The 20,145-nt window shown below is 32.5% G+C and overlaps 1 protein-coding gene across 1 annotated transcript in view; it reads right to left on the reverse strand.

Annotated features, from left to right (window-relative positions):
• Positions 1-20,145, reverse strand: part of LOC110031187 — a 165,971-nt gene that overhangs the window by 81,364 nt on the left and 64,462 nt on the right. Inside the window, exons 10-11 of the mRNA XM_020734272.1 lie at positions 10,711-10,801; positions 10,569-10,627 (exon numbers count right to left, since the gene is read on the reverse strand). Coding sequence (XP_020589931.1) covers positions 10,569-10,627; positions 10,711-10,801 — 150 coding nt within the window. The remainder of the gene's footprint in view (positions 1-10,568; positions 10,628-10,710; positions 10,802-20,145) is intronic.

A 20,145-nucleotide genomic window follows, 5' to 3' on the forward strand; every position in this document is an offset into this window, starting at 1 on the left:
TAAACTTGTAAGCAAGTAGAAAGTGAGACTCATGGATGAGAGACATGTGTCGATTCAACTAACCGTGGTTGAAGACTACTCCCGAATTTTCTCCAATAAATATCTTAATATCGCAGGCAAATCAATGAGTTACTCAAGTAGTCTCCTGATTTTGACCCAAATCATGAAACTCCGACTGTATAAATATGGTTTAGTCTACCTGGTCTCAAGCTGCACTTTTTTCATCATCAGGTTTTCTACTCTATTGGGGTCATCCTTGGGGACCCTATGAAGCTAGATTTACCCACTTTTAATCTAACCATAACTTCAGTGGCACAGCTCATAATGGATATTGGCAACAAATCGTCATGAAACTCAGACCTCCATATTAAACCCACCGTAATATGTTTGGGCATATCTCTGATAAATGTCACAAACTCCACCCTAATTTGAAATTCAAGGTTCAAGTGAATATGGAAGTCTTATGGATGATACTTTGGTTACTTCGGGTAATGGTACGCTCCTTACCAATTTGTTAGTTGAATCCCTTCCGAGAACTAGAGCCAGAGGCAGAACCAGATTGGGATAACCCTCACTTTTTCAAAGCCCTAGTGATTTTGGGTTTTTTTATTTTTATATGTACCATTTTTGACTTTTTGAGGGTGTTGTACCGTGGGTTGGGTGTCTATTTTTGGGCCCACCCATACAACCTATCTATGTATTTTCTCTTTAATGAATTAGCCCTTGGGCTTTTTTGTATATATATATATATATAGACATACATATATATATGTATATGTATGTATGTATATATGATATATATATATGTATATATATATATATATGTATATATATATCTCCTCCTTACTCTCCCTATACATCTCCATCAAACCTCTCAATAAATGTATAGTTTCCATGGTAAACTTACTCGACATGAATAAAAAATTATATTGAAAAATTTTTATATCACGCCATAATCTATGTTCAATTACTCCCTCACATAACTTTAATGCATGACACATTAACTTAATTCCTCTATAATTTGCAAACTCAAATGCATCATCCCTTTATTTCTAAAAACATAAACAAATATATAGTTTCTCCACTCATCGGGCATCTTTTTAATTTTCAATATATTACTAAAAAGTTTTGCAAGCAAAAAAATTATCATATCTCCTAAATATTTTCACACTTCTATCAGGATACTATCAGATACCAACACCTTTTCACATTTCATTTTATTAAAGTTTCCTCAACTTCTGTTTTACTAATGTGATAGTGCAAATAAAAAATTTTATTATTATTTATGATATTAAGATCACTAAATTCGATTCTATTTCATAAATTTAATTGAAAAGATTATCAAAATATCTCAGTCACCTATATCGAATATTCTCATTTAATAAAAATATTTTTAAATTTTTATCCTTAATACACTTTACTTGAAATAAATCATTCCTTTACTTATTACTTTGCTTCGTGGTTTATACATACATCTTTTACTGTTTTTCAATAACAAATTTATTATAAAGATCACTAAAAATAAAATTTTTAGTATCACAAATTATTCTCTAAAACTCCATACGGAATACCTTATATTTTCTTCCAATTCTCTATGTTTTTACATCTAAACCAATTTTTATAAAAAACTACTCATTTTTAAAATTTTCTTGCACATTATTATTTCATCACTAATTATTTTTATTCATAAGAATTTTCTTTTTGATTCTTCAAGCATATAATTTGCAACTTACTTAATAATACTTGTTACATTATCCCACATAATATTAACTTCTTCATGAACATTCCAAATCTTAAGATCTTTATGTTTACTATTAAAATAATTTTATATGTATTTTAAGTGCCTGCATATAATTCTATAATAACATTTTATTGTATTTTTATCTTCCCGCTCTTCATTTTAAAATTCAAAACCAATAATCGATGTTAGATACTTAAATTTTCACTTAGAATGGTCTTACAATCTAAACGACTTATTTTTCTATAAGAAAATAATCAATTTGTATTTTATTAAATCCAATATTATAAGTGATAATATGTTCATCTCTTTTTCTTGAATAAAGTATTAGCAATAACAAAGTCATAAGCTAAAGCAAAATCTAATATGACTATCTTCTTCATTAGTTACTCCAAAACTATAACTATCATGAATATTTCTAGGATCTCCTTCAACAAAAGTTTTTTCTTCAAGAAGTTATTTATATTAATTCTTCTAAGTCATTCGAAAATTTTTCTCTTAAACATATATATATATATATATAAATATATATATATATATATATATATATCTAAATCTGCTTGGAGAGCATAATCACTTAAATATTAAAAATCTTAATATCAATAATAATATTTAGAAATATAATTCTATTTGTAATTCTAATAAGTTTCCAATATTATCTTTCAAACTTATATCTATAATTACACCTACATTATTTCTAGTAGAGAACTTCTACCTGAATATCAAAGTTTAAAACCTAAGCTCTCAATCTCCTCAGCATTTTCTCTAACTCATTTAGCTTCTTGAATACATAAGATAATTACTTCCTATGAATCATATCTACTAATTTCATTCATTTACCTATAAAAGTATCTATATTCCAAGTTTATTACCTAATATTAGTTTTATAAACTAACTTTTTGTTGTTTGTATTCGTTCATAATATGAGAACTCTTACATATTTAATATTACGCTCAGGTGTCGGTGTTGCCGCCCTTGCATACTTATTAGTGTATTCATGTCATACAGCGCGCCATTTAAGGGGCCACCGTAGCATTGACAAAGATGATAAAACAATAGAAAAACGAAAGTACTACTTTAAAAATTATTAAATCAAAGCTTTAACTAAGTAATATTATTGAAAGAACATAATAAAATAAGTAATGAGAGTTATTAGAAATTAGTTCAAAAAAGTGCAATTGAATTTAAAATAGATGCATAAAAGCATCGAGATTTTGAAAGTAACGGTTGATATTGTATGGGTTGGTTCACAAGTTTTCCCATGAGATTCACATGACAGAAGAATTTTTAAACTACCATTGAGAAACAAATGAGATTTTCAAAATTATGGTAATTCCGAGAAATGATCAAGCTCACAGATCAAACAAATGAAGTTATGGTACTGAGTAGGAAGATAAACCTTACAAAACTATATTGATATCAAAGAATTTATTTAATTTTAAACCATGGAAATTGACAATATGCATGATTTTATGTTAAGACAATTAATGCAAAAATAGAAAACAGACATTGTGAAGACGATTAATATTTATACTAATCCTAAGAAGATATATGATAGAGTGTAATAAGAATTTGGTGGGCATCTAGAAAAGAAGATATGTATGATAAAGCACCATATAATATTATAACCATGAGATGACCATGGAATTCCTAATCAATATAGTTTATATGGAGAATTAATATTAAATTTGAATCTTTTCTTTTTTTTATAAAGATATTGTAAGAGATATTCAATATATAAACTTGCCATATGTTCTTCACATGGAATAATTCAAATCGGACAGAGAATAAATCACAAATTAAAACAATGAAAAAATTATTTAAAAGCTAAATAGCGCAGAATTAGTAGAAAAAAGAATTAGTTATATGATAAGAAAATGTGATATTACTAATTGGTAGGCAATATTATTAAAATATAAAATAATATATAGGTGATAGATTTAAATACTTTGAATTTATTGTATAGAAGGACAAGGATATAGATGAATATAAAACAACCAAGGTTTGGACATTTAAAGGTCCAAACCTTGGTTGTTTTATATTCATCTAAATCTAAAGAGGTTTGGACATTTAAAGGTCCAAACCTTGGTTGTTTTACATTCATCTAAATCTAAGAAAAAGGTTTGGACATTTAAATCTAGAGATAAAAAATAAAAAAAAAGGTTAGGACATTTAAATAGTCAAATACTTCGTAAGTTTCATCTAATAATCAACATTTTAAAAAGTGAAAGTGTGAAGCAAAGTTTGACTTTGGTGTAGAAGGAACTAATAATGTGTAAGCTTCATCATCTTAATTTTATATATTCTAAAATATTAAAAATATGTTATAGTAATAAAATTTAAGAAAATTTAAAATAAGCAATTTGTTTATGCTTGAAAAATACAAGTACATTACCATTTTAAAAATCTCATAAATTTAACACATCAAATTATTAACATTAATTTATTTTGAAATAAAATTATTATAACAACCAAATATATAAAGCAAGCTTAAAATAAATTTAAGTTACATCAATCGAATAGTGATGACAAATTACAATTAAACCATCAAGATTTAGTTGTGACTCATCCTTCAAATTGTAGACACTAATAAAATATAGGTGCTCTAAGTGGGCCAATGGGAAAAAGAACTAAGAGTAAATAAAATGAAAAGCAACAAATATGTGTCACTACTCAAGGTAGAAGCTAAAAGAGAGAATAAATAAGATGATATACAAGTGGAGTTGTTAGAAAAGCGATGTTGATACCAACATGATTTTAAAGGTCTATTTGGGGCAGCTGCAGCTTATCCAGCTTCTGCTGATAAGCAGTTTATCCTGATAATCTGTTGATGATCAGCTGATCCGGATAAGCTGTCTGGCTGTTTGGTTGGCGCTTATGGAAAACAGCTGATTCCGAAAAATTGACCATTCTGCCCCTATTCTGAATAAGCAGTTTAGCTGTTTGGTTAGTGTGTTTTGTAAACAGTTTATTTGGAAAAAAATTTTAATTAAATGAATAATCTGTGTAGCAGAATTTGTTCTTTTCACAACAAAATTAAAGATCACTGTTCAGAGAAGAAAATACCAAAAAGATCATTTATATTTACATAACTAAAACATAGCCGATCACATCAAACGAATATGTGACACACACAAAAGTCAAACGCACCTGCACATACTACTACAAAGTATAATAAGAGCCCATAAAAAAGAAAAAATAACATGTTAAAATGATAAGTAAAAACATGATAATGTTAATTTTATAATGTAGCAGCATATCACGGCCCATGCCACCAGTATCTGACACTCCAGAACCCTGAGCAAACATGTCTGACTGTGATATCGAAGAAACGTGAGAACTTGAATCACTTGTGTGGCGTTCTCCCGTTGTCGTATTATTGAACTCCTAGCAATTGTGTCCAATTGAAAGCAGGTAGAAATAGTTCCACTGTCGGCCCACCTGAAGAATTTTCAGTCGTCCGGTCCTTGTCCCCACCGTGGGCACCTGTAGAATTGTCGCCCGTAACTATGCGTCTGTCGTGATGTAAAAAGCAATGACGGTAGCCCACATCGACACATCATTTGCTCTGACTTCCCTAAATATCTCGAGCTCATTGTTCTACAATTAATATAAAAAAATGTTGATCAGTCAAATACTAGAAAGAATAAAAAAAAAACTCAAGAAAAAGTTAGTAAATTAAAATTTTTATTAGATAAATGATTGTTGGAATCTAATTAAAAATTAAATTAGATAAATGATTTAGAGTTATTTTTGGAATCTTGATAAAGTTTTAGTGGAGTTTGGAGAGTATATAGTGCTACAAGTGCGGTACCATAATGCTAGTTCTTATAAGGTAATATTATTTCAAAAACTCAAGGAAAAGTTAGTAAATAAAAATTTTTATTGATTTCTCAATGAATCGAGTACAAGTCTATTTTTGCTTAACGTATAAACTTTATGTTAATCAGATGCTAGTGCTATGTTCATCGAATCCTTGTGGTTTTATTTTTAATGCACAGGAAGAACAATAATGATAGAATGAATTCAAATCTGCAAGTGTAGATATAAGAAAAAAAGTCTATCCTTAAGTGAATAACGGTTCAGAAAATTCAATATCAAATTTCCATTGTAGATCAAACAAACAGTTTTCAAAATAATCACATCTTAAAAGCTGGACATGCTTAAAATATATGGCAGTTCAGGAAAAAAGAAAAAAAAATGGTAACATAAGCACTACACTTTCAACTTTTTTTTATGTATAATACATGAAAACTTCACGAGTATTACAAAATAACTATAGCGCACATTTTAAGACATGTTTCGTATGTATGACGCCTGGATCGCTAATGTATGAAGCCCGATCGCGTAACTTTTAACTATGTATCTTTTAGCTATGTATCTTTTAGTTTAGTATTGCAAAATAACTATAGCGCACATTTTAAGACCTGGTACTTAGGGTCAGCTTTAGCCTTTTATTATATTATTGTTGCCAAATTCTATCAACACAACATCAAGATGCAAACCTAGGAAAAATGAAATGTACCTTTCCCATGTCACCAAAAGTTACAATTTGCTGTAAAGAATCTTGGCCAGGATATGGAGAAGCCTTAAAGATATACGATCGGCTCCAAACATAAGAACCATTAAATAACCTATGTCCGAGCTTGTAAGATGGTTAAAAGAGAACAAATCCTGATATTTATTTTATGCAAAAAGGAATCTTGTTTCACCTGTATGAATAGAAATAAGGGTCCAACGAAGTCACACATATAGATGAAAAGAGTGATTCGCATTGGAATCAATATGATTAACAATCAGATCAATGTTGAAATTAAAAGAGTAAGATTTACCAATGCAAAAAATTTGTTAAAAAATTTCAATCCCTGCATTTCCAAAAAAAAGTGAAAAGTACGAGTCTTGTTATACACACACTTTTAAACACCATAATAAGCAAAAAAAAAAAAAATTCTCTCTAAGTAGAATAATATATTAGTATCATAACTAATGGATATATTAAAAAAGAATATATTAACATCCTAACATGATAAAAAATGTATATTATGCCTTTATATTATGCAAAATGTATATTATGCCTTTGCTGATATCATGACCGGAGAATATCATCTGTTATTTGTTCTCGTAAAGTTGTCATCTCTGATGCACCTTCACCCTCTCGAGTGCATACATCTTCTGAGCCAAATTCTTCATGTATTGGACGTCCCACGTGATATTCAAATGCTTCATGAGGGATTTGCATTGAATCATCTTCTAAAATGGCAAACTTCGTATCCGATCTGGAAGGGTGGCGTCGGATGAAATTGTGTAGCGCCATTGTGCCAACAACTATTTGTACTTGTTTTGCAAAAGGGTAGGACGACATATCCCGTAATATGACCCACTTCTTCTTCCACACTCTGAACGCTCTTTCAATTACCCCGCGTAATGAAGAGTGTCTTTTGTTAAAAACTTCTTTTTTGCCTCGTGTGACACCACTAGATCTTTCAAAATCAGGAATGTGGTACTTCGTATCTGGATAGGGCTTCAGATATCCCCTTTGTAACGGATATGCAGCATCAACCAAATAGTATTTACCCGGGCGTGGGTATGGAAATTCATGTCTCAAGTTTCTGGTAGTGAACTTGAAAACACGACTATCGTGGGCGCTTCCTTCCCATCCAGTCATTCTTCTGGTGCATCTATTGTGCGCTTAACTGGATCTCATCCTATTCCTGTTGATCCCCTTTTTAGTTCTTTCCATAGTTTCCAATCATTCTTTAACTGGTCTCATTTGTTCTTCAGCCTCTCTAGCTTTACTCATTGAGTTCTGTCAGATTAATGGATAAGCATAAAATGTTTCTTTTCATGACAAAAAAATCACAAAACAAAAGAACAATGTAAATATCTATTTTGGGAAATGTAAATATGAATAACACAAAGAAAAGAGGACAAACTGTAGTTAGGGAAATATAAATGCTAAATGCCAAATTGTAAATGCTGGTGTAAATGGAAAGATCTACTTTGGGAAATATCTACTTTGAGAAATGTGAATGCCAAACTGTACATTCATAGAAAAGAGGACATAACACAAATAATAATATTTATTATTATTTTTTTAAACTTCACTGAAGTTTAAAAATTTTTTAAACTTCACTGAAGAACTTTATCAGGTGTGGTTAAATTCCTACATGGTAAGAACTGTGAGATCATTGGACCTAGTCCCACAACAAATACATGAAAACCATGTTGGTATGACAAATGTCAAGTGGTTGGCCTTCTCCCATATTCTTAAAAGCTTTTGGGTTAAAATAGGTCAGACCACTAGTATGTCGAACTAAACATTAGTTCTCACTAGGTCCATACACAATAATAAGCAGTAGCCAAGTTCAGGTTTGGCTAGTATCGAGTAGTTCATGCAATTTGTAGTTCCATAGGTTTTTTTTGTCCTCTAACATAGTTAGGAAAGGTTTATAAGCGGGTGACTTCAATGGTTCCATATGGTTGAGTGGGCACCTCAAGTATGATATATAGTGATGTCGAAAAAAACTTTCATTTGAGAGGATCCATGGTTGATTTGGCGAGCTCACATGTTTGAAAGGTCATTAAGACACATGAGAACATTGAATCAAGTCCCACAACGTATAGGTGAAAAAACCTTGGTGAAGAAATACCAACTAGTTAGCCCCCTTCAATAGGCTCAATCTTTGAGTTGATAACCAATTTAACCGCAAGCATAACAAAACTAATTTTAATGCCCATTTGACACATACTCCTTAAAACTAAATATTCAACATGAATCATATATATCAACTATATTAATTCATCTTTTATCCCCATATTAACCTAACAAGCCTATTTTTTGTTCTATTTTCTTCAATAGTTACGATTCTCACCATCTATCTAATATAATCATCTCTTTAAGCTTATCAAACATCCTACTTAACATCCTCCATGATATATCTAATTGCACAATACTCCTAACTCCATGGCTATACTCCTAACTCCACGGCTAACTTCCACTTCAATCACCCTTTCTAAAAACGATCCCCTTATCTATATCAATAATATTTTATAAATAAAATAAAAAAAAATTAAACTTATTTAAACTTATCAAATCTGGTAAGAACCATTCCAACTATTATTCTAAAATGGCAATGCAACAAAGCCAGGTCAAAACCACACCTGATGAAGTTTATTTCCCGGATAGTTGGCTTGTCATGTTAGTTGGCTCATCAACTATATTCAATTGGGCTTGTCATATTTTTTTATGAATGTAAACAGATTCCAAATACAAACTCAAAGCAATCAGGATCGAATATTCACCTTCGAAGAACAACGGTGTGCAATCAAAGCAAGACCGGGATTCCAAACAAGCGTCCGGCTTCGAACGGATCCGCAAGATCGGGATACAGAATAGCGAGACGAGAAGAAAATCCGCAAGATCCGGCTTCGAACAGAGAAGATCCGGCTTTGAACGGAGAAGATCCGGCTTCGACGGGAGCGAGACGAGAAGATCCGGCTTTGACGGGAGCGAGAGTAGAAGATCTGGTTTCGACGGCAGCGAGAGGAGAAAATCCGGCTTCGAGGAGAACGAGAGGAGTAGATCCGGCTTCGACGGGAGCAAGGGTAGAAGATCTGGCTTCGACGACAGCGAGAGGAGAAGATCAGACTTCGACGACAGCGAGAGGACAAGATCCAGCTTCGACGAGAGACCGAGGACAAGATTCGGCTACGACGGGAGGGAGAGGAGAATATACGGCTTCGAACAAGCGAGAGAGGTCGCGGGAGAGGCCAAGGAAAAAGGCAAGGTCACGGGAGAGGCCAAGGTCACGGGTAGCGATCAATCAAGGTTAATGCGGAAATAATAATCGCGAAACGCGGACCGCGGGGGTCAGCCCGCGGTCCACGTGTTTTAGAAATTCAAAAACGCTTTTTTAAATAATCTCTTAATAAGTGTGAACCAAACGGCATGGCGGCGTTTTCAAAATGCCGCCCGCACTTATAAGCTGCCCCAAACGGGCCCTAAGTTTTTGTCTTGCAAATTCAGGAGGAGGATTTTGTTTTTTGATAAATGAAGGGTTTAAATTTTTTTTTTTTTTTTCCTTTTTTTTAACTATTTTGATTTCCTTCTCTTTCTTTCAAATAAATAAAATATTGAATTAGATTGCCAAAATTCAAGAGAAATTAAGCTTACCATGCTTAAACTTTATACCACAAATGCTTTAAAATTCACTCTTAGCGCCTGTGGTGACTACCGTGCTTTAAAGTGTGCATTGAAGCATAGTTTTTTAATAACTAGAGATAAGATAATATTATCAAAACTTAAAAATTATATTTACAAAAGTGCAGTAGAAACAATTATGTGGTATGAGTTTGACTATTGGGTAATAAAGAATTTACTTGTAGACAAGTTGGGCTTGATAAAAATAAGAACGTAAAAAAGAATGTTTAAGAAAAATATATGATAAATTAAAAGCTATGAATGCAATAGAAAGGACTTATGAGTAGCATCTGTTGAAGAAGTGGCAAAAATAGACTTAAGTTGATTAGGGAAAACGTAGAAGATACACTAACATGATATGGAGATAATTAGTCCTAAAATATTAGTATGAAAAAGGGGAGACTAAAGGTACTAGATTTTAAGTTTGTAAAAAAGTTTGATAAGTTTATCAATTCATACAACACTTGAAAAAAATTTGAATGGACAATGAAGGTTCATTAACTCCATACCCAAAAAATTGGAGTGAGGTTAATGAACATGAAGATGATATTATTACTAAATGCTTTCTCCAATTTATGCCATACTGGAGTAAGGACATATATTGATGCGCGGTCCTCAGATGAACCCAACCTTATGTATATCGATGCACGTTCTAAAGTGGACTGCACATTGAATGGAACTTGTTATTCCTGCAACACAGTTGTAACATAGTGAAAACAGTGCTTTGAAGATGGGGACAGGACAAAAACAGAACAAGACAATAAAAACATACCCAGAAGTTTGTTCCTTGTAGGAAATGGAGATATCCTCCATATTCCTGTCTGCCGGATCAATGCTAGATTCATGTACATCAATCTTGATGCCTAAACACATGTTATTAACCATTAATATTAGAGATATCCAAAGCAAGGAAAAAAAAAAAGCAGAATTTTACTTCAAATTTATTGGTTCCTTTCAAAGCAACCAGAGAAGTTGTGCAAAAGAGTCAATGACTGCTGCCAATATTCCGTTATATAATTCTAATGCAAAAGCATTTAGAGTTTTTTTTTTTTTTTTTCTTTTTGCTTGCTGATCACAAAATGCAAGCATTTTATAAATGTAATAAAATGAATCCCAAATTTTATGCAATAAACAAGTATTTTGAGTTTGCAATAATAAAACAGGACTGGCCTAATGCATAAAGCTTCCCATCAATTTAACGTAGAGCTTGATACTTTAAAGTATGCAGCCTAATATGGAGGTCTTTTTCATAATTCAAATTAGTGACAAATGAAAATTTTAAGAAACTTCTTTTCTATTTCAAGAAAAACAACTAAACATTCTAAATTAGTATTGAGTGTCCTAGTTACAAACGAAAATTTTAAACAAATTCTTTTCTATTTCAAGCAAAATGACTAGACATTCTTAAATTAGTATTGACTGCCCTTAATTTTACAATCCTTCCAAATAATGGCACTAAACATGATATAGCTAAAATAATATTATTTCCCAAACGACATTACTATGATAATATGATGAAGAAGATGATAGCAATCACAATACTTTCTAATCAGATCAAAATATCGCTAAGCTACTATAAGCCAAACATACTTGATAGACATATACCAGATAAAACAAGTCAAATGTCCCACTATGTGCCTCCTCATGCATGCGACCAAACCATCAACTGCGCCGGACAAGGAACAAAATAATTACATCTTTTTGGAATGTTCTTTGCCATAAAATAAATATATTGAAACTCATATTATTCTTTTGTCAATCAAAATCATCATATTGGTGTTTAATATTACTGTTGAGTGTGATAAACTGTGATATATTGATATTAGTTATTACTAAGACCATTTGTATATATCATATTTGTTTTTCTACAGTTATTCATAACAAAAATTATGTGAAAATTGCTTGGTCATGCACTGATTTTTCAATCATTAATTTAATATAAAAATTTATGTCAGAATTTATTATTTTAAATTAAATTCAGCCCAAATCAAGGCTAATTCAATTTCCTCCACAATACGTAGGATGGCTAACCCTATTTAAGAAATGCAATCAACTAATCCACTTTACATGGTTTAGCCAAACTACAGAGAAGAAATTTAACACGTAATTCTATTCAAAATTTAATATTTTTGGAGGCAAATTTCATTGTAAAAAGAAGATAATTCTACAAAGAAATGAATTAAAATGAAGAGAACATGAATTTCTTATCCAAGGCTTAATTGGAAATTGTATTTCTTGACCAATGCATAAAACATGATGGATGTAACCAAGCTTGCATTAAGCCCACGTGATAAAGTATAAACTTCAATTTTTGGAGGAAAACCTATTTGATAACTGACAACTTCAACTAAGCAATGGAAATTTTAATAGTTTTCTGCAACTATTATTCCAATTAATTATTCTCATATAATGTTTGCATTCAATTTTGTTTCCTCTTTATGATAAAATGTTATAAATATGCTATAACCTTATGTAATATGATAATCTTCCTGGAAATTACAGTTTGTTGGCTTTTAGTTTAGGTATAACTTAATACTTAATAGCCCTCCCTTTCAGAGAGCTTTATGACGCCAACAAAATAATCATAATAAACATTGCTCAAGCTTTCCACCAATGGGCTTATCATAGTTTTATTCCCTTCCACTCCCTCCCCGCTTCATCAATTGGATATCGTAGCTATAATCTAAAAATTCAATGCATGTAAGGCATCATTTAGTGATTTATTATTCTCACTGCATCCTTTGTTGATTTCATTGGCTATGATTCCAAATCCCATCATATCTCTTTCCCTTCACAAATTGTTCAATTTTTCATACCATCAATCATACAAATAGTTGAGGGCTTAAAGATCATCTTGTCTAGATACTTTAATGAATATATGTGGAAAGCTAAGAAGTTCGGCTCCTCTCCATGGTGGGTCGGCTGACCGCTTCACAAAATCATGGAAAATTTTGATTGGTGATAGCTTTGGAAACACCTCTTAGTTTTATTCCCTCCCCATTTTATGTTTTTTTATTTTTAATTTCAAAACTATTTCCTTGCCTAATTTGGACTACATATATTTGATAAGTTTATAAATTATGAGGGAGTGGTTTCTCTTTATATGTACCCAATATGTGAATAAGTGAATGATTTTTTTTTCCTCCCAAAGTTAGTTTTCTACATGGTATTAGTGACTCATTCACCAAGTTCGGGCCAGTCACATTGTTAGGGTGTCTATTGTCCGTTGCTTCGTCTGCTTCGAACGACAAAGAACCCGATTTTGAATGTTCGTTGCTTCGTCCGAGTCAATCGTCCGCCACTTCATTTGTTCAAACAACATAGAACCCTTGACTTCAAACAACACAAATCTGCGTCAACCTCATCTGCGACTCGTCTGAACTACTTCAAACGGCGTCTTCTTCCTGCAACGACATCTTCGTCTAGGTTGATTGAACGAATCAACCTCATCCTCTAGTCCATAAAACAAACCTAGCTTCCTCCTTTCATCAAACCTCCTCCTTGCAGCCGAAAATCCTGTCGGCTTGAAGGCCCTCACCCGTCCTTCCCTGTAGTTTTATCTCTTACAGTAAGCCCTTTCCTGTTCTCCTTTGTTGTCGAAACACTTTTTGTAGCCGGAATCACTTATTGATGGCCCTCCTCCGTCAAAATCCTTTTAGTTGATCTGCAGACCCTTCTCTGGAGCGTCTCGTCTTCATCCTAGCACTGAAATTCTCCCTGCAATATCTCATATGTTCAATTTAGGCCACCGGAATCTTCTTCTTTATGGTGGAGCTTCTCGATGCTAGAAGTGTCGTTCATTTATATCATTGAAGCTGGTGGAGCGATTGACCAAGCCTTGAAAAAGTTTGGTTTTTGTTTAATTTATTATAATGGCTACCAATAATTTTTTTTTATACTTATGCCACCCAAATCTCTGAAATTTTTAATAAAATTTTATTACCATTCCACATTAATAATAAAATCTAGTTATCTGGATTTTCTATCAATGTGAAGTTGATTATTAATCATAATCAATTCATTCATTTGAGGGCCAGTTCTGGAAATTATTCTTTCTTTACTACTAGTGTTTATGCGGGTTGTTCTAAAACTGCTCGGTTGGATTTATGGGATAATCTTAGTACTCTTAAAACTGGTTGCAATGATCGTTGGATTATTGGAGGTGATTGCAATGTCATTCTTTTCGTGGCGAGAGGAAAGGTGGCAATTATCCTAATCAAAGGCTTATTACTGATTTTAATGACGTTTTGTTAGATGTTGGTCATTTTGATCTCGGGTTTATTGGCAATTCTTTCACATGGCATTGTGGTAAATTTTTTGAAAAGCTTGACAGATTTCTTGCTAATGATCCTTGGATGGTTGTTTTTCCTGCTAGTTCGTTGATGCATCTTCCTATTATGTGCTCTGATCATGCTCCTATTGTTCTTACTATTAATCTGATTAATAAACCTTGGGTTTATCAATTTAGGATTTTAAATATGTGGACTCTTCATGAATTCTTTTCACAATTTGTCAAAGATAATTGGAATATTGATGTCCAAGGCAAAATGGGCAAAAGATTGTGGTTTTTTGCAGAATAATTTGGCCTCTAAATTGAGAAGATGGAATTGGGACATTTTTATCAATCTTCATTCTTTGGTTTTGTTTGTTAAGGAAAATATGAGGAAGCTTGAAGATTAATATAGTAATGATTTAGTTGATCACCAATCTTTCTTGGATGGCCAGAAAAAGCTTGTTTATGCTATTAATATAGAGGAGGCTTTCTATAAGTAGAAAGTTGTGGGTCATTTTTTGTGTATGGGGATAGGAACTCTGCCTATTTCCATGCTTTTATTAAAAAGAGAGGAATGGTTAGCACTATCAGCAAGATTAAACAAGACAATCGTAATTTTCTTTATTCTTATAATTCCATTGAGGTTAATGGGGTTAATTATTATTCTAGTTTGCTTAATAGTGATAATAGTGACCTTGACAACATTGATATGTCTTTTTTTGATGATTGTGCTTATGCTGCAAGTTTTGAGCTTGTTGTTAGTCCTGAGGAAACTGAAATTAAAAATGCTTTAGACAGTTTTGATGGCAACAAATCTGCTGGACCAAATGATTTTTCTGCAGACTTTTACAAGCTTTGTTGGGAGGTGATTAAGATGGATGTTGTTGGTGTTGTGCAAGATGTCTTCAAAAGTACTGATTTACCAAGGTACTTCAAAGCTTCTAATATGGTTCTTCCTAAAGATAAGGAAGGTTTAAAATGGGATGTTTTTAGACCCATTAGCCTCAATAATGTTATTTCTAAAATTGTTTCCAAAGTTGTGGTGGGTCTTCAGCCTTTTCGCAAAAAGCTATTTTCTAAACAACGATCAGCTTTTATTAAAAGCAAAATTATTGAGAAAAATGCTTTTATTGCTCAAGAATTAATTCTTGATTTAGATAAAAAAGGCAAAGGTGGTAATATTATTTTTAAGATGGACATTAAAAAAGCTTACGATACACTTAGATAGGAATTCATTTTGAAAGTTCTTCAGGCCAAAGGCATTAAGCTGGCTATTTGTTGTATCATCACGAGGAATTTGGAGAATAACTATTATTATGTTCTTATTCATGGCAATAAATGTGGCTTCTTCAAATCTTCTAGAGGGATTAAGGAAGGACATTCTCTATCCCCTTTTTTATTTATTCTGCCTTTTGATTATCATTCAAGATATATGATTATGCTTTTAAATAAATATCCTAGTATGCTTTATGTTGATAAAGGAAAATCTAGAATTAATCATCTTGCTTATGCTGATGATCTCATTATTCTCACTAATGCTAATAATAGTTCTATTAAGAGATTATGGAAGGGACTAGAACATTTTCAAGCTACTTCAGGGTTAATGTTTAATCCTAACAGATGCAATGTTTATTGCTCTAATTGCGTCTCTATTACAAAGCAAAATTGGACCAAGGTTTTATTGGTTGTGCCAAAGGAGATCTTCCGATTGTTTATTTGGGATTTAATTTGGACAAAGGCAGGAGAAAGAAACATCTTTTTTATGGTATTATTGATAAGGTTAAGAAGAGGATTATGTCATGGGATAATCTTCTCTTATCTTATGGTAGTGAAGTGACTTTACTTAAAAGTATTCTTACTTCTATTCCTCTCTATACTTTATTCTTTATGAAGATGCCTCTAACCATTTGTAAAAGATTGGAGAATATCTTCAATAAATTTTTGTGGGCTGGTAAGAATATTAAAATTTATTGGATGAGTTTGTCTAAAATGTGCAAGCCAACTAGTCATGGAGGTTTAAACTTTAGATCTCTCAATGACTCTATGAAAATCCATTATATGAAGTTGTGGATGCATTTTAGAAAGGGTAAATCTTTATGGGCATGTATAATGATGGAAAAGTATTGTGGATGTGATCACCCTTTGGCTATTACTAGTAATTCCTTGGATTCATTTGTTTGGAAGGAAATGTTAAAGGGGGTTAACTGTACTGAAAAGCTTCTTTGTTGGGAAATTGGGGAGGGCTTATGTTGCTTCTGGTATGATAATTGGCCTGGTAATGGACCTCTGGTTGTTTCTTATGGGGGTCCTTTTGAGATTAATTTGCTGGTGAAGAATGTTTGGTCTACTAATGATTAGAATCTTCTCAAACTTGCCGATTTAGTGAGTAAAGAAGATTCTGTTATGATTTATAAAATTCCTATTAATATTGGGTTGGATGGTGTTAAGGTTCAAAGTATTTTGGGTAAGTCTACTTCTAATACTTTTGCTAATTCCTTTGTTCCTTAAAGTGGTATTGATCTTAAGTGGGCTTGGAATTCATTTGTGAAACCCTCTCAATCTTTTTTTTTTCGGAAACTACTCCATAAAATTCTTCCTACTGATTATATTTTGAAGTTGAAGGGTATTCGATTACCATCGATGTGTCCTTTATGTAAGATGCATGAAGAAGATATGGATTATTTGTTTTGTAACTGTTTTTTTACTATTAAAGTGTGGGATTTGGTTTTCTCTCTTTTAGAGAGGAAGTTAAACTGGGTGGTGTTTCAGTCTATTGCTGAAATGATTAATGGTTGGAGAAAGGCTGGTAGTCTGTTATTTGCTTCGATTCCTATTATAGTTTTTTTATTTATTTGGACAACAAGGAATGAAAGCAAACATGTTGGCCAAATGATTTCTAAATTCTCCTGTTTTATTTACATTAAAAGTTTTTGTTTAAGATGTTGAAGTTGGGCAGATTTAAGGAATCTGTCAATATGGATGTGCTGATGATTTTTCATAAATTTAATGTTACTCCTTCTGTGAAGAATAAACCTGTGATTAGTTTGATTTTGTGGAAAACACCTGTTAGGGGCATACTGAAGTTTAATACTGATAGAAGTTGGATGCAGTCGGTTGTTGGAATTGGTTGTATTTGCGGGAATTATTTTGGTAAATGTAATTTTAGTTTCTACTCTTGTTTTAGCCTCGTCTTTTGTTATTGCAGAGGCAAAAGTTGTTATTGTTGCGTTGAATTTGCAGTTACTAGTGACTGGGATAATATCATTATTGAAATGGATTCTCTTGATTTGTGGAACTACTGTTGCAGAAGGAAAAATTGTACGTGGAATCTTATTATTCAGCTAAAAAAAATTTTTGTTCTTGCAAATATTGTGCAAGTACAATGGTCGTTTATTCAGCGTGAAAGTAATCAATGTACTGATTGGACTGCGAGTAAAGGCTTGGAATCTCAAAGTTTCAATTTTTCTAATAAGGTTCCGTTATAACTTTCTCGGTTGATTAAAGGGGATATTTTAAATATTCCCTTTATACAAGTTAAAATTTGATTTTAGTTTGTTTTTTGTTTGTCAAGTGAGTTGTATTATGGCTAACGATTTTTAGATTTTCTCATTTCTTGCGTGAGTTTTAGTGTTGTGGGGTTTTAGTAGAACTGTTGGCCACCATCTTGTAATAAATTTTTTTTATGAAATAAAATTTTCTACGAGATTAATAAAAAAAATTCATTGCAAACTTCTGTGTATTTCAGGTGGAGTCGAGGAAGATGATTTACAGTGTTGAAATACATCAAGGCTTGTACCTATTTAAAGGAAAGTCTCTCTAAACATAAAATGATCCCACCTCCATTTTTGCCTCAAATTTCTGAGTCTGTCAAGTCTATGATTGTTGAAAAATAAATCATGCTATGGTAATATCATCTAGGTCATCCTAATTTTAATTATATTACAAAGCTATATCCTCATTTATTTATCAATTAAAACTCTCTTATCAATGAGAGATTTGTCGACTTGAAAAACATACCAAAAATAGTTATCTCAAGACCCAATACTAACCCTCACACCTTTTTTTCACCATCCACAGTGATATTTAGGAAAATTCATATATGAAAATCTTAAGTGAGGCTAGATGGTTTGTCTCACTTATTCATGATCACGCTAGAACTATTTGGATATTTTTAATGGAGGAGAAATATGAAACAGCTCAGATCTTTCAAACCATCCATGACATAATTCAAACTCAATTCCAATGTAAAATTCAGATCTTCAAAACTAATAATGCAAATGAATATTTCAATTCAATCATTGAGTCTTATCTTTCAAAAAATAAAATTATTCATATAAGTTAATGTATTGATACCCCACAATGAAAAGGATAGCTCAGATAAAAAACACGCATCTCCTTGAGGTATCCCGCTCAATTATGGTTCCCCGTCGCTCCGAAACATGTTTAGAGGATGCAATTCTTACTACAACATACCTTATCTATTGAGTACCTAGTCAGATACTTAACCTTAAAACACCTCTTCATGTTTTAATGATTATCTCTCCTCACATTAGAGCTTTCTTCTACTATACCGCTTACAATCTTTTGGGGTTGTTTGGGATCAATTTCTGTTTTTTTGCCTTTTATTTTTAAAAACAAAAAATAAGAAACAAACAAAGAAATAGTGTTTAGTAACTATTTTAATTTTATTTCTATTTTTTATTTTTTGTTTCAACGCTATTATTTTAAAAATTCTAAAAATAACAAAAAAGTGTTTTCTGTTGTTTTAGAAACACGGGAAACAGTCTCTCCGCACCTACCTTATCTCTCTCACAATGCTCCTTTCCCTCTCGTGTTCGTGACCAAAAATCTCCCTCTCGGCTAGAAAGTCTCGCGTTCGCTTGCCAACATGCATAATTACACGAATCTCGGAAGGTAAAGTGAAAAACTTAGCAAGTACAATCTCAAAAAGTAAAGTGCTGCGATATTGCAAAACTTAGCAAGTACAATCTCACCAAGTACAGCATGAAGTAATATAAAATAAAAAGTAGGTAAGTGAAGAAAAAAGTAAAGACATGCATAATTACATGAATCTCAGAAAGTAAAGTGCAAAACTTAGCAGGTACAATCATCCAAAAAGTAAGGAAAGCACTGCAAGCTACAAATCTCACTGTATATAAAAATCAAACAGGAACGGATCGTGTCACAAGCACTCATCAATGATAACATCAGATAAAAAAAAACTAGAACTCCCACCAGCAGCCATACAACAGTGCAATAGTCATGTCATAAAAATAAGTCATGTAATATCACCAAGGGCAAAAAGACACAATACAAGACACTCAAGAATGCAGTATCAGCTGTTGACCTCAATTTTCTAGTCTTCCTCTTAGGGTTTAGGATCTAGCCTTAGGGATCTCCCTTTGACTATCTTAGAACCTTAGAAATGGGACCCGCCTCGTTCTAGAAATTCAACCTACTTCTGTCCCTTTCTGGAGTTTCGCGTGTGTGGTATCGACTTCTAACACTTAGAAGGATGAAACCAACATGAGGAAACTTAAAAGGGATTCTCTATAGGACCTTCCTGAGCATTAGGGTGACTTTTTGCACAACTTGGACTCCCGCGCGCACAAACTTCGCAATTCGGAAAGTCGACACGTCCGATCGCCACGATTCGCATTGCTTGCACTGTTACCCGTCGAAGGCTCGAATAAACCTTTTGAAACGATCGATCGCGGGTCGAAATTTTGTAAAATTTGAATTTTGACGCGTTTTTTATCCGATTGTCGACGACGTCGTCCGAGCGATCCCGGATGACAAAACAGACTGCAACGGCGCGTCTGGAACGTTGAGTTTTCCTGAGGAGGACACCCATTTTGTCGTGTCGCCGCGCGCGAGTAAATCAAATATAATTTAATATATATATGTATATATATACATATATATATGTATATA

Source organism: Phalaenopsis equestris, unplaced genomic scaffold (assembly GCF_001263595.1).
Source record: "Phalaenopsis equestris unplaced genomic scaffold, ASM126359v1 Scaffold000787, whole genome shotgun sequence".
Lineage (NCBI taxonomy): Eukaryota > Viridiplantae > Streptophyta > Magnoliopsida > Asparagales > Orchidaceae > Phalaenopsis > Phalaenopsis equestris.